Below are 16,163 nucleotides of genomic sequence, written 5' to 3' on the forward strand. Positions count from 1 at the left end.
AAAAACCTATTGAGAAACACTTTGCCGACTATATATTTAGGAGTCCGGGACAACCTAAAGTTGGAGCTTTTTTCTGGAAATCGATGCAAACACTCCTCTATGTGCCCTGAGATAAATATCAGCTTCCTGTCAAAGAAAAAAAAAAAAAAAAGAAGAAAAGTCCTGCAACAAAGCAGCCTCTGCTGAAGAACAATGTTGTTGAAATCATGTTTTTGGTGTTTATATCATCTTCTTGTGGCATTTTTCTCATGATAGACATATATTGTATTTTCTGCACTAGATCCACATAATGACAAATACTTTCCTTGTTTAAAACATCCTGCCAACAACTGTACATGTCCAACAAACTGCAACTTGTTCTTTGTGTGAAGTATTGGAAAACGGCAGAGATGGACAAAACACACATGGCGTTCACTGATAAAACAGCAGTAACTCACATTTAACACCACAAACTCATTATTAACCTAAACATCATTAGGTCTCAGTTGAAATAAATATTCACGTTAATGTAATCCATTGGATTTAACTCAGAAAAGGTCAAATAAAGAAAGACAAACATTTGGTGTAAATGTTTCCTTGTGTTGTCATCAACCAAACACTTCCGAACGCTTCTTTGGACTAAAAAACAGAATCACATGAGGGATTGCTCTGAAACCAGATGACACGTTAAGGGGAAGATTTACTGCAGCAGCAGCTGCTGGATTTGCCCTTGAACATGTTACGGTTTGCAGTTTCCACTTTGTTTTATGGCAGACGATCCAATGGAGGGTTTTATTTTTGCCTTCTTCACCTGGTCAGAGAAGAGGGTTGTCCTTACTGAGTCTTTGCATCGTCTACTTCCCGGAAATGACTTTGGTGGGTGTGGCTGTCGGAGCGCCCGCTCTTCCAATGAACGCCTCCACCCGTCGTCGCCTGCTGCTCAGTTTTCTTGTGACTCAAATCGTGATCCTTTTGGCAGCGGCTTAAGGTTGTGAGTGTGCGACGTTTGTCTTTCCAGTCAGGACTTTCCCAGCTTGGGCGAGAAACTCAGAACAGAACAAAGTTAGATCCTCCCGCTGCCGCAACCCTCCCAGGCTCAAAGCATTGTGGGAATCGGGAGGAAGTGAAACATGCCCATCGTACAATGTTCCCTTTTTTCTCCGCAACTCCATCTCCGGACTTCTGACTGTCCTTGTATTCGTTTGAAGTACAGCTGCACGTGTGTTCACAGCTCGCCGCGCTGCTACCAGCTTTTCTTCAAAACAACCCAAGCCCCCCCCCATCTTTGTGCTTCTTCACGGCCCCTCATATCTCTGACCTTAAGACATCAAACTTTTTTGAACTTTGCTACCTGAGTGAAGGAATCCGCTCACCAGTTTGAAACCCCAACCAAATAAAGGAGTGGTAGTCTTCCACAACGTACCGCCACATTTAACCAGTCAATGGGTTAGAACATTTTTCTTTCACCTCTCTTAGAGAGCCACTCCGGCCATCTTTTCAGCTGTTTTTTAAGTCTACCCAGTGGTCTTATAATTATGAGGATGCCGTTTTTAGCCAAAATCCCCCCCAAAAAAACGGCGTCATTTTCTTGGACATAGTTTCTCCAAAGCAGCAGGATTCCTTATAAATTCACCTCTTGAGTTGTGGGAGGGACTGTTGGCACGGAGTAAGCCTGCCCCTACTTCCTGCCATCCATTCGTTTACATTAACTCCCGCTAGAATAAGCATTGAGCTTGTGGCCGGTACTTTTTACACCCCAAATATGATCTTTCTCCTCCTGATTTACGATTTAAATAAAGAAATACTCCAAAATGGGATTTTTAGCTTAATCTTCTTTAATTCTTTCACTATTAAAAAAAAATAAATAAATGCCACAAGTACATTTAAAAAACGCCATTTTCATCAGAGTGAGTCTCTAATGAGCACGGTGAGAAAAATGTGTGAATCTTTGTTTCTGAGCTTTTATTCCGTTTAATTAACAAATTCCACAATCAAGGATTGACAATAACTCTTTTTCATTTCCATGGTGGAATGGAGTTTTTCTCTGAGATAGATACGTGGAAACATGTTCAAAAACAATCTTTGGTGGTGAAAAGCAACTGGTTAGAAGCAAAACGCAAAAAAAAAAAAAAAAAGGAAGCCCTCCCGAGATGATACTAAATTAAAGAACCTGTAGGACGGTTGTTTTTGTTAAAAAAAGACAAACAAAATGCTTTCCTTTGTTGCTTTCATTCGGCTCCACTGCTGCAGAATTTGGCGGTGTGCAGGAACGGCCGCCGCCTCCCACTTTGAATAAAAGGGGCGGTGACCTTTGTGGCCTCACAGACGGCGGGAACGTTTGCACTTTTGAACAAAGCACAACTTGCATATCATTTAGAAGACAATTAAGCAGTTTGTCAGTTTCTTCCACACACTTGTGATTGAAGAAACAAAGCAACAAGGATCTCATTGTGGCCTTTAATCAATGTGACGAATAGAATTGCATTTTCACAAAGGAGATAAGAGAGCCAGCTAATTAGAGCGGATTCTGAAACGATCGTTCAGCAATAAAATATAGATTTCTTCTTTTTGGTTGTTTGCGATGATGCTTTTCAGTGAAAAAAAACTATCTGCTCTGGAGTAACTCAGAGTAATTCAGCTGTAAGCGATAACAAGCCCTTCTCATCCCGCTTAGTATTCCTGCGCTCACTCGCAAACCTGCGCCATTAAAGCAGAGTCGAGGAAGGAGCGCGGCCCAGAATGACCTTCATTCCCAAAACGATGCGGCTCGGATGACATGAACACGTTCTTTAGTCTCAGCTTTTCCACTGAAGCAGTCCATTAACCTATTTTTAGGAACAAACTCCAGCTCAAAGTTCTGAAAAAAGATAGAAAGACATAAAAAAAGCATCCAGAGATGTTTCCCTCAGAAACTGCACATATGAGGAAATAAAAAAGAAGGTAAAAAACTGTTCATATCCACAGATTATGGGGGAAAACCTTTCAAACTACCAATTGGTTTGAAGATGTGCTCCCTGTGTCGCAGCCGTGTGCTGACCCCCACCACGGCGCCCAGAGGAACCTTCACAACACATTTGCCGTCTCATTTTCCGTGCAGCAACGGCCGTCCTCTCCTATCAGTCAGTACAGTGCCCTCGTCTTTCCAGATCACATCCCTTCATCCTCCTCCTCCTCCTCATCTGTCCTCTCCTCCTCTTGCAAATATTTTTCCATAAACCCCCCCCAAAAAAAATCGATTCCAACATCTGTCCACGGCTCATTAGAAACTCAATCAGAAGGGAAGAAATGCTGCTTAAAGACCAACTCAGAGGAAAATGGCGGTTTGGGTGTTTTTAACATGTTCTTGAGGCATTTTTTCTGACGATAGAGGACATTTATAAAAAAAATTTAGCTCAAAATAATTTCTTAAATTTAAATTGTCAATCAGGAGCAAACGAAAAGATGCCGTTTGAAAAGGATCGTATTTGAGACGATGCTGGGTGGGCCACAAGCTCCCAGCTCTGTCTTTTACCCCTCTATTGTAGCTCAATGGTCCAAGGAAATAAACTTTTATTCAAAACGTTACCTATTTTTGGGACTACAAGGCAGAAAACAAAACAGTTAAGCTTTATTGGACTTTCACAAACAGTTGAACTACAGTAAGCATCACTTTGGCAGACTACAGTACCCATAATCCTCCAACAATCCATCCAGCCGTTCGACTTCGCAGTTTACCAAAGTCGTACTAAAACGTTCTGATTAGTAACAATAACAAACACAAATCAGTGTCTTATTTTTCTGAAGGGTGAATATGATTTACTGCGTTGCAGTCAGTAATAAATTGACCCAAATAGCTATTTAGGTGTTGAAGGTTACAGACCCATAATCTAGATCCATTTACATCTTTGTTTTCCTGGTCTGAGCTGGCATCTGCCTCATAATTGGCTGGCTGGATAGCTCCAATATAGCTCGCCATATTTTTTTACTTCGCTAGTGTTAGGCTGGGGGTGTGAGGGGCTGTAAGCTAGCAGGAGAGCATGCAAACAGAGATCTCTCAGTAACGGGGAGGGGAAGGGGGGTGGTCCTGCCCACAAATCAGAGGTGAATTTCTGCTGAACTACTGTAGCTCTGCAGAAACTAGAAAACGACAGATGTTTTTGAACTTCGACTAAAAATGACACAATTATAATGAAAAGATCACCTGGAACGCTTTGACATTCGATCAAAAGATGATCGGAGTGGGTCGTCAAGACCACTTTCTGTCTGGACCTTCGTCCTCACAAACCCAAGGACAGACTGCAGCCTTTTTCGTCTTGTTCCAGTGAAAGCTTCCGTTTATAACAGAGAACTCCTGGACCTTGAGTCTGACATTGATGCGCAACGATGCTCTGGATGAGCGGAATTACAGCGAAACATTCCAGCAGGGCTCCTCTCAGTGCTAAAACCTTTATTCGGTTCCGCCAGGCAGCCATTCGGAGATTTTCTTCCTGCCTGTGTGTTTGTGTCCGAGGCCAAAACCGTGATGTCATCCCCGTGGTATGCAGGCCTCAGCTGTGACTCTGGCCTCAGATTTGGACCTCCCCTCTGCGCCTCAAAGGGGAGACAGAAACTCCAGCGTGTTCTTATCTTTCTACCTGCATGCTGGTCCCGAGTCTCTAAAGACTCAGAAATGTCTGTTCTGTTTGCATTTATCTCACAGTATCTCATCAGGCAATGGGGGGGGGGTGTGGGTGGGGGGGTGTTGTAATGGTCCTATTGTTCTCTGCTGAAGATTGTATCTGAAATGCTTGTTTTAACAAACCTCTTTCTGTCACTCTTTTCTAAAACACCTCAAGAATCCTTCCCTTTTGTTTTTATTGAACTATCTCAGCTTGTTTGAAGGTGACAGAAAAAGTCCCGTTCAGAGCTTTAGGTTTCTGTAGACTCACAGTTTCCATTGGTAGATGGTGACGGGCGGGTTTGCATCAGCCCTGCAGGTCAGCTGCACGGTCTGCCGGTTCAGGTACCAATTCCCATCAAAACCCTCGATCTTCACCTCAGGTTCATCTGCAAGAAGAGGAAGCTGATGTCAATCAGAACCAAGTCTCACCATCTGACGAGGTCTGTAAGTCATTTTCTATGGGTGACGTCACACTCAACACGTAAAGTCTCATATACAGTCAATGGACTCGACTGTGGATTTGAACCCACAATTTTAGGCTTTACACTCTACCACTAGGCCACAGAGTTAGTGGCCTAGTGACTTAGGGGGCAGAAAACCCAGATCTGGTCCACCTCAGTCGACATATGGAAGTGAACAAAGCTGCCAAACAAACCAGGCAATAAAGTCCAAAAAAGAAGATGTGCAGTAAACTCAAACGCATCTAGATTGAGCAACATGTCTTTTTCACCTGAGAGGTTATAGACATACATGCAATTTTTTGGTCCTTTTAAACAATTAGTTTTTTTGGCTGTGGTATAGACTGTTATTATTTTTATTACCACTACAACTTCTTTGGCTATAAGTATTAAAACTAGGCCTGCTGATCATTACTTACATGAATTCGGTAATCCGATTCCATTACCGAATCAACATTAACGATTCACAGATCAAACTGCGATTCTTACTGTTTAATATAACATGTTTTTACAGTTCCTATATGTTTGTGTTTTTACTGGATATAGGAAAATGAAATAGTTATGTATTAAATCACCATCATGTATACCTTAACATAGAATAAAGACACACTGATAAAACTGATGAAGACACAAACATTTAGATTTAAACAATGTGACACCAAAAAAAAGTACGTCGGGATTAACATCAGCAGTAAACAATATTTAAAAAATTAATAGCAAATAAATAAATAAAAATGAACAAGTAGACAACACTCAGCCCCTTCATGTGAATTGACAACAGTGTTTTCAACAGAAAACATGTTTCACAAACTGATTTTTCTCGTTTTTAGTGGAAAAATTACACAAGTCTCACAACTTTAGGTGATCTTTTTAAAGAAAGGTTCTAGTCCGGCCTCTCCACCATGCTAACAGCCTGACAAATGCGTCCACATTCATCTTTATTACATTTTTTGTTCAAATTGCTGACTCTATTTACCTCTTTACACACACTTTTTAACAAACTGTAAATTCTCGCCGTCAATCAGTGGAGAAAAGCGGCTTTTGAAACCACATCTGCACTGATGTGCAAAACTTCTGAAACACTGGATTTTGCTCCAAAGCGGATATTAAAAGCCGCTTTTCTCCGCAGCAGACTCTGCTGGAATGTAGACAACTGGAGCTAAAGCTACGACGTTAAACAATTAAAGCAAATTTGGAACTGGTGTCAGTAAACGGAACTGAAGTCTCATTTTTTTGTGGAAAATGCACAAAATAGGTAGTGGCTGTGTGACATGGCCTTAAACATTACATGTTTTACTTAGTACTGGAGTCCGTTTTTTTAACCAGTTACTTCTTTATTCTTGTTGAGCCAGTATCTGAATGACCGTTTGTTTACTACTTAGTGAGAAACATGAAGACATTCTAATATTGTTTACAGTGATTAACCTTTGGCCTCTCCACCAGTCTCTGTACATGTGACGGAAATTCAGTAACAGTCATGGCCTCTAAAGCCAGTCTGTTTCCACAAACACCATAAATGAAGTGCAGCAAAGCCGACCAGGATTTGGTCCAACCAGGAATTCCTGGTTATTTCTCAGAATTTAACCATTTACGCAGCTGCTTCCACTAAAACTGGCACAACAACTTTTACATCAGTTCTATAAAGCAGGTCAAAGAGAGAAAAAAAAAAAAGACTTCTTCATCCTGGCAGCATCATTAAAGCTTTCCGTTTTGGCCCTGATTATGTTCTTCTCTTTAAATATTAAAAAGAAAAGAAAAAAATGTTGGACGTAAATAAAGTCTAATTTAAATCATTTATGTTAAACCGCCTTGTGGCTCCAAAAGAGACCTGAGACCAAAATGTGGTTCTTACACTGAACGTTGAGCACCACGCTCTCCGTTATCCTCTCGCCTCGGTACGTCACGATGCACGTCAGCTTCTGCTTGTGGGTCTCGCGGCTCGGTGTCACCTGGTAGTTGCTCCGCACCGTCACGGTCCCGTTCTGGTTGCGAGTCTCCTGGTAGGTGGCATCACCTTTAATCCTCGTCTCCCATTTGATCACGCTCGGAGGCTTCCCGTTGGCCGCCATGCAAGTGGCGACCGTCATCTTGCGCCTCGGGGTCTTGGCCACGATCGTGGTGGACGTCAAACTCATCCGGGTCTGAGGCTGAGCTGTGGAGGACAGAGGTGTGAATGTTTACAGCAACGGATGCTCAGCAGAGAAATTCAATGTCTCATTTTGTTGAGTCGATTGTCTGAAGTAAATGAAAGTGAGGGGCTGAGACAAAAAAAAGGACGGCAACTCAGATCAAGACAAAGTTCTGACTCTTTCCCTTCTCAAAACCGAAGCAGTCGTCAGGGCTCTTAGATGTCGAACCCACTTGCCTACCCAAATGCGCAGTCATCCAATTTGAATCCTTTGTGAGTTGCCAATTAGCAATCTACTTTTGCGACATCAAAAGGCCAGCTAGAGCCTGGGCGAGCGCACAAGTGAAAGGGAGCTGTGAGGAGGCCTCTTTGAACACGATTATCTGCACGCAGGTTCCTCAGCTGCCCAAAGAGTCCTGAGAGGCTCAGTGACATGAAACGGGGACTGAAAGCTGACAAAATAAAAAAAGCTCCGGCGACAGAGACTATTCAAGCCAAGTGTCTTTTCTTTTACCAGGACTTAACGGAAAACACAGCAGCACTTAATTACCAATTAGCTGTTTTATCAGAGCCGGCACACAACCTTTTCTAAGCAGCCTCATTCTATGATAAACTACATCTCAAGCGCTGCTGTTTCTCCACAAGATGAGACCGTCTGAGCCAAATGACACTCTTTGAAGTGGCCTCATTGATTTTCGTCTCACCTTCCATTTTTATTGACTGCGATCTGCAGCAGTTTCCTGTTTTTTAATCAGCTTTTGGGTGTTAACACGCCAATCATCACATCATGGAACAGCAAAAGTGATTTTCACAGCATGCACGGGCATGCAACCGGGGCCCTGGTGTTGCAGGGGTTGGAACCTCTGAGTGCAGGATCTTTTTACTGTAAAAACGGCTTAGTAATGTTGAGTAACAGTGACAAAGTAACAGCGAAAAGCAGAGCTTTCATTTCCTCTTTGATTTAGGTGACAGATGCCAGGCTGACACTGGTTTCAGACTCTTAAAAAAAGGTTTGACTTCGGCAAAAAGTAAAAAAAGAGACCGGATGACAGTTTGTCACTGATTAGTCATCAGACCAGTCGAAACATGTTCACAGAAACTGTTTCTTAACTGAAGTCAAGATGAATAACCTGATTTAGGTTCCGGCTCAGGAGGCAAACACTCATCTGACCCCCAGCAACAATTGCACAATCAGCTCCATAAAATCCATCCTTCTTTTTTAACGCTTTTGTAGGGATGTAAGCAACCAATGACTTAGTCTTTACAAAAAACAAATAAAGACGGCTGACATAGCCATGCAACAGCCCTTTGCATGCATCTGTACTTTTATTGTTTAATTTGAGGTTAACAAGTTTTGCAAACAGGCTTTGAATTCATTAAGACACCTGTGGTTCCAGATCAAAGATAAAGAATCTGTCCAGGAAGTGTTTGCTTCCAAGTATGTCTTAAGTTTTAGTCACATGACCTCGTACCGGGGTCGACCCAGAGAGATTCTGTGAGTTTTGGCTTGTCCGGTCTTGTGGACGGTCGTAGACAGGAATGACGGTTTCCTAGTATGTCCACCTCAAAGGTCGTCATGAAAATGGAACGTACCATTGTCGTGTGGGAGGTAATCGTGAAGTATTTGTAAAGTTAATGCGACAACGTGCTTATGACATATAGGCGATGCTGTTGTATGGTGCCCTTATGCCACACTCTAGTCGTTAGTAAAGTGTGAGTCCTGGCCCCTTACTTACCGCGTGCGCAGGGTGTGCAGGTGATACATGAGTGCCTTTTAGGATGTCCGAACAATATACACTCTGATTGTCTAAATTCCACATTTCTAACAGTCAGGCTGCTCACAAGGAGCGTACTTATTACGTGAACAGCAGTGTGCAGTACCATTGGGGGTATAAAAACTGAAAAACCTGTACAATATGCCAACTTCCACCTTATTTACCCTTGCACCTTGCATATGACCTATCGCTATGACCTTTTGTTTGCAGTATACGGTAGGAAAAAATGTGCATGAGCATTTTCATTTTGATTGAGGGGTCTATGACCTTAATAATTTGTGCGGGCCTCCTGTTTACCCCATAGCCTGTAACAGCAGTTTTTATTCAAGCTTAAGACGAGATGAACAATGTTTTCTGTTTTACAGTTTGACAGTGCTTGATATTTGTCATCATTCCCTCGTCCGTTTCTTACCATACACAGTCAGGTTGACCATGTTCTCCCTGTTCCCTGCAGGAAACGTGGTGTACTCGCAGATGTAGGCTGCTTCATCAGACAGCTGCAGGTTGGAGAACACGATGGTGGTGTCCTCCAGCGAGGACATTTGGTGGCGCACGGTGGCTTGCTTGAAGCTCACCCGCTCCCTGAAGGGGGACAGAACCGACACGCCCAGAACCGGGTTGACGATGGCCACGTTCTGCTTGGTGCCGTTGAGCAGCTTCTGCCAGGTGACCTGGGAGACCTTGACCGGCGGGTTGCTGTTGACGAAAACGCAGCGCAGCTCCACTTGGGAACCCACGAAGCCGGACTTAACGGAGTCCATCTGAACGACCTGTCCATCGCCAGCTAAACACACAAAAGAGAAAAACTTGTTAAGAAGGCAGAGCAGAACACTTGACTTAGTACCAACTTCATGCACTGAGAGTCAAAATGTCATTGGTAGCACAAACTCCTGCATTCACACTCCCATTCGTCCCCTGACGCCCATGCTAAATGTGGAACCCAGCGTATGTCGAGCGTAAATGCTGCAGGATGTGTTATTATGATAATGGGCACATCCATCCAGCCCCGTCTTTGTCTGCAAACGTCCTGTTTCTGATGAGATGGGAGGATCCACAGAGAAGAACTGCATCGCTAATGAATAAGTACCAGGGCGGTGATGCTAGCAGCCAAGTCATGCTCTGCTGTGCTCCCCTCCACCTACCCAGCAACACACCAACAGGCCCCCTGTAATTTTAATTACTTTTTACTCGCAAATGACTCAACCACTGCCTGGAGCTCATATTAAAAGAAACAATGTGGAGTCCTGTGTAAGCAATAAAAACAATATGAACACACACATTAGCTATATTAAAAACCCAGCAATTACCTCTTCTTTACTGTCTATTCCTTTGAGGAGTTTGGCTGCACAAACAAAATGATCCATTAGAAAGGATGGAAAATTAACCCTAATGGTGGTTCATGTAAATATACAGTACTAGGGAAGTCACAGTTCTCAGTTTAAATCCGATTCATGTGTTACACCACTGAACCGAATCGTTGCTTCTCTACTGCATTTGGATTTTTACCTTGAAAGTGTCAAAGGCTATATTTAAGAAAGATTATTCATTGTTTTCTCACATTACACCAGACTTTTTAGCCAACTGGTGCTTTTTCTTGTGCTCTTTTAATGTGCTTTTTAGCAAATGAATTGTTTCTCAGACTTTTTTGTTTTTTGTTGTTTTGTAATATCAAATCGAAGCAAACCCGTGACAAAAAATAGTAATAAAAAAAGCCACTTTGAACTGAATTGGGGGTAAAGTGAATCGTTGCATTCCTAGTATGTCCAAAAAATGTCCTAAAATTTGCAGAAAGCATAAACCATTTTATGCTTTTATTTTGTTAAACCTCACATTCAGTTGTTTAGCCTGGCCAGTACTGTGTGATTTATTGAGTATTTGGGTGTTTGGATTTTATTGATGATTTTTCTTCTTTAAGTTTCTTTTTAAGTTAAGTTCCTACCAGAAATATAAATATAAATATTAGTTGGTTTTGTTTGATTTGGTTGGTTTGATTGATTCATTGATGGAAATAATTTCATTTCTGATTCTTGAAAAAATAAAAATAAAAACTCTTGAACTGACATGTATCACAAAATTCCTTAGTGAGTGTTTGGCCAGAGTTTGATCCCACACTGATAAAAATACTGATAAAAAATATTTCTTCAACGATGATGAACAATTATAATAAACAGTTCTCGGGTCAAACTTAGGCTCTAAAGTGAAATTTGAACATATTTTTTTTCCTCAGTGGCGGTTCTCATTTACCCAGCTAATACTTTTTTTCCGTAAAAATTCCTGCTTTTTGTCAGCAGGGTTGGTGTGTGAAAGAAAGTTTACAAATAAAAACAACAATAGTTTGAACGGGTCCTCCACATTCTTTTCAGCACTGACGTCAAGCTCTGATTTATGGTCTTCTCTAGGTGAACTCTGATGATGTCCCATTTCCCCGTCCGGTAACCTCCGGCTGAGCGTGTTTTTACAACCAGAAGTCGCTATAATTATCTTTTACTGATAGACAAGGACCCACAGGAAGAGAGGCAGAAATTCTTGCCTTAATCACGACGGACTCGTAAAAACCAACAGTGAATCCAGTCATAAAAGCAGAGAAAATATGCCATGGCGTCAAGTGGACCCAAAACACTAAGTAACTGCATCAGCGTGATGGATAATTGCTGCTAAAGCTTCCTCGGAGGGCTTTAAAATATGTGAATCTAAGGTGGATCCGTTTCTGTAAACACCCTGTGAACGCAGTACCCGATGGTGAACTCTGGAAGAATTTGAAGTGGAGCTGAGAGCAGCGCCGGGTCGCCTCCAGCGGCAGCAGCAGTTATGTTCAGATTTGACTTGTAAAAGCTGCAGGTAATCAGCCGAAGGACATCGGGGCACAATACATGCGTGAAGAGAGGAAACGCTGCAGACTCTGGATGGAACACCATTGAGATTAACAATGTCTTTTTGTTTTTTTTTTCTCTCTCACAGCGACCGCATAACCCTCACGCTGAATTGCTTATGCTGGAAAGCATTGCATTACGAGCAAAAGGCAATTTAAATCTATTGTTATATGCTTTCACTGAAACGCCGCCTTTGCTGCCTACTTCGCAGAAAAACAAAGTGACAACCTTTTGAAGTTACTGAGTACACATCATCTTTCATTTCCGTCTGAGCACATCAAAAAGGGCCCGTGTATAGAGATTTAAACTTGGGGGATTTGAAGATGACAGATTGATTTACTAATGCAGTTTGACAGAGAGGACTGGCAACCTTGTCATCTGTACCTTGAGAGCCACCTGTGTCCTCATACACCCCAGGGCAATGCTTTACTCCATTTTATCACAGCTTAGATTACCAGTTGTGGCAGCTATAGTATGATATTCTTTGAAATAGAAAACACAATTTACTGTGTGACAACACCAGTTAAAGTTTAATCTTAAGTTGGAGTGAAGTGGGAGGGCTGCAGCTGTAAAAACTCATAAATATGGACCCGGCTTTCACCCCTAAAACAGCGATGGAGGGAGCTGGTTGGTAAAAAGCTGTAGCCCCCCCCCCCCATCTTTTTTTAAGGGACCACTCACACGGGGCTGTTTGGTGTGAAGCCGCTTGCTTCTGCTTGGTCTGACGGGTGGTCAAAGTTTATCTAAGCTCTGGTGTGAACTAAAACAAAGGAGGCCTGGTTTGTTGCAAGTGAACTTTGGTGCGGTTCAGTTCAGTCTGAATCCAAATGGATTATTCACTATAGGGAAGAAGCAAATCAAAGTGGGAAAATTACATAAAAATTGAAGAAATGCCAGTCACTGAAAAGTTTTGGGTAAAGATGGTGGCTGAGAGGGGCTAACCGGTTTTTCATTTGTACTTTTTTTTTTTACCTTCTTTTCGGAGCTCGTTGCAGCCAATATCTTAGAGAAACCGCTGTCGGAACAACAGTATATTTTTGGGTAACTGCCTTTGATTTGTTTTGAGGATGTGAATAAAAACCATACTCTAGAATTCTCCACTGATTTGGACCAAATCTGAGGGACAGAACTCCACATTTGAGCCCAAAACAAGATGCATGAAGAAAACAAAAGAGCCCAAATCTTCTCAGTGAAGGAATCCACTAGAATCCCCCTCCTCCTCTTGAGGACTGCCGGAGTCTTGGCTAAGAACACAATGGGTCTATAATTATTGACTATATGACGGAGTCGTAAAACCACAAGTCACAATCGTGCAGGAGGCATTAGCGCTGCAGCTTTGGAGCTGAAACAAAGACCGGCAAAGAAGTGTTGATGCAAAACAGGAGAGGAGGACAAAGAGGAAGCTTTGGGGAGATTTGCAGGTGTGCTGCAGGGCTGAGGCAGGTCAGAGTTATTGTTTGTGCTGCTGGTGCTGCTTTGTTCTCACACTGACAAGAAAGTGGATGGGGTGGCAGGATGGGGGGGCAATCATGCTGTAAGAGTAGACACCAATGTAGGAGTTGCCAGTGAGGAGAGCTGCTTCAAGAAGCAGAAGCAACAGGACAAACAGACAAAGCAGAAAGTATGTCCAAGCTGGCAGCAAATGGAAAAAGCGAAGCTCGAATCCTGCCAGGTGAGTCGACTTGGATCAGAGGGGACATAAGGGCTGCTATTAAAACAGCTGCTGTACCGTCTGGCCGCGCACTGATAGCAAGACTCCAACGGCCTCGGCTCAGAGCCGCGCACACAACATTCAGCTGTAATAAGGTCTGTCTGCATGGAAAAACATGGGCCTTGTGTTGTTTGCATATGGCACGCAGGATATAACAGCCTTCAGCTTTTCTGCAGTGAGCGGACAAAGTCCAGCACAATGCGAAACTGAGGGGGGGTTTCACCCGAAAGAGCATTGAATGCCTCCACATGCAATACAAATAGAACAGAACTTTTGTAATAATAAAAAGGAAAGAGACCCATAAAACATACCATACTTTCCGCATTGTAAGGCACACTTGAGTGTATAGCAAGTTTACTATTGACCATGTCCATGTAGTGTAGGAAGTTTATTCACTGAAAATTTCTTCACACTAAATTGGAATATTTTAAGTATATAATCTATAGATATCTTATAACAAGTAAACTACAAGTATTCTCTCTCACTTTAAGCATATGTTAACGATACTTGAATAGTACACTTAAATAGACTACTTTGTGCTAAAGCTCTGTATACAATGGGCTAAATGGGGGGGGGGGGTATTTAACGCATTTAGCCAATGGCACGAAGCACGAAGGGGCTTCTTCTTATATTTTTTCTACAGGTTTCTAAGCGCATGTGCGCCACCTACAGTTGGAAGATGCTTGGTGCAAAAATGTCAAAGTGGTGAAAATCTTGCTCCAGACTTTATCTTACGTCGCTCTTTTCTGACATCTGTCACGTTAAAAGACTTGGTGTCATATAATTCCGTCGGCGCACAAACCAAATTACATATTTCTCTCTCTTCCATTGTCCATTTTCAAACAATTAAAAAGGGACACCAAGAGTTTTGATCGCAAAAGCCGTAACTGCGCGATTACATTGGCTTTTGATCGCTTGGACGCACAATTTTGTACAAGTTTTTTTTTTGAAGTTGCAAACAAGGTTGGGTGTTAGTGCGAATATGCTAACTTGGCTAACGTGTAGCAGTGTTGCACTGTTTTTTATGTGTTTCTAGCAAGGTTGTTAGTTATTAGTTACAGGTATTGTAAATACCCTAATGTAATTATGTCAAGTATGTGTTTATACATTCAGGTAAGGTTTCTAACATGGTTAATGAGTTACAAACAAGTTCTAGAATTAGTGTAAATGTAGTTAATATAGTCTGACTGTTGTAAGGATCTATTTCTGACTCTTCTATTCACTTACTGTTATAGTTCGGAGCACCTTATATATGACACAAGTCATATATAAAATAGACCATTTGTTGACAGTGTGTCCTGTAGTACGGAAAATACAGTAAAGTTTCATTTGACTTTCCACAGCTGGTTTCCAGATAAACACATAACAATATTTACATGTGTAAATCTAAAAGGACTCCTCCATCTGACATGCAACAGTCATCTTTTTCTTGACGCACTTCTAACCCACAACAATTTGGAGAGACACAATAATTGGCTCTTTTGGCACATTCACCCAGAGAAATCCATTTATGCCTCGGTCTGATAAAGTTCAGAACAATTCACCTCGAGCTGCAGCAATGTGAGGCAGGCAAAGATTAACTAGAACTAAATGCATATTTTAGAAGAAGCTCTCATTAATGTCTTCTATTTAAAGCTCCACCGGGCACGACCATGTGATGTCATTAAACCGCATTCTTCTGGAAGCCTTAATGTTTTCTTCTTACGGGGGTGGAGATGGAAAAGAGCTCCACTTTCCAGAGGACGGAGCACTTAACTGCCTCCCGAAAAGAGAACGGGGAACATTTTCTGCTTTTGTCCAACCGACACCCACGCCGTGAAGAAGTCCGGGGGAATAGGTCATCACTGAGCTGGTGGCTTCGTCTACTTCAGCTCCTCCACGGTGTGTTTTGATATAAACACGTAGCCAAGTGCTACTTTAAAGCCTGTCACATGCAGACACATCAGGCTCTCGTCATCATCTCTTCTGCTTTGGTGACTCCACTGTTATTTAAGTGGGATGCTGATGGATAAAACATGGCTTCAGCCACTTGGGGTAATGACTGTTTAATGTAGTCCCAGTTCCCACGGCGATGGCACAGAAGTCTGTTCCCCCCCTCTGTTTTTGTGACCACACATGGGGTGCTTGAGAAGCGTCCAAATCCACGAGCTCATGCACTCTCAAAACCTCCCATTAGCTGCTTGTTTATTCCCCTGGTGGAATTTTTTTTTTTTTTTTTTTTGCTGTTTGAGTAATTTAGAGCTCATCCAGTGGCATTTATCTGGAGTTCTACAAAAACAAAAAGTGATTTTCCAAATGGTAAATGATGGCGAGACTCTTGGGGAAGACTGACTGTTATCTCACTGACTCTAAAGCTTTGATGCAACCAGAAAAGACACTTCATTCAAGCTGCAGCCGCATTCTCCTTTTTATGTTGTTTCCTGTTGACTGAGGCCATCGAGTTTTGCTTGAAAGAGCAATATGTGTCCGAGAATTGGTTTTAATCTCAGTTTGTATTTGATGCGCTTCAGCCAGGTCTCCTGGGTAACCGGCGGTGTACCTGCCAAAGCAGCGCTCTGCACGCGCTCACTGGAGCAGATGCTTAGTAGACCTGTTCCTGATTT

The 16,163-nt window shown here is 42.3% G+C and overlaps 1 protein-coding gene across 8 annotated transcripts in view; it reads right to left on the reverse strand.

Moving 5' to 3' along the window:
• nectin1 (nectin cell adhesion molecule 1) overlaps positions 1–16,163 on the reverse strand; it is a 216,984-nt gene that overhangs the window by 134,608 nt on the left and 66,213 nt on the right. For all 8 annotated transcript variants that reach the window (XM_011482287.3, XM_011482289.3, XM_020708088.2 and 5 more), the window contains exons 2-4: positions 9,392–9,763; positions 6,929–7,228; positions 4,887–5,004 (exon numbers count right to left, since the gene is read on the reverse strand). In XM_011482287.3, the coding sequence (XP_011480589.1) occupies positions 4,887–5,004; positions 6,929–7,228; positions 9,392–9,763 (790 nt within the window). The remainder of the gene's footprint in view (positions 1–4,886; positions 5,005–6,928; positions 7,229–9,391; positions 9,764–16,163) is intronic.

The sequence above is a fragment of the Oryzias latipes genome, chromosome 13 (assembly GCF_002234675.1).
Source record: "Oryzias latipes chromosome 13, ASM223467v1".
Classification (NCBI taxonomy): domain Eukaryota; kingdom Metazoa; phylum Chordata; class Actinopteri; order Beloniformes; family Adrianichthyidae; genus Oryzias; species Oryzias latipes.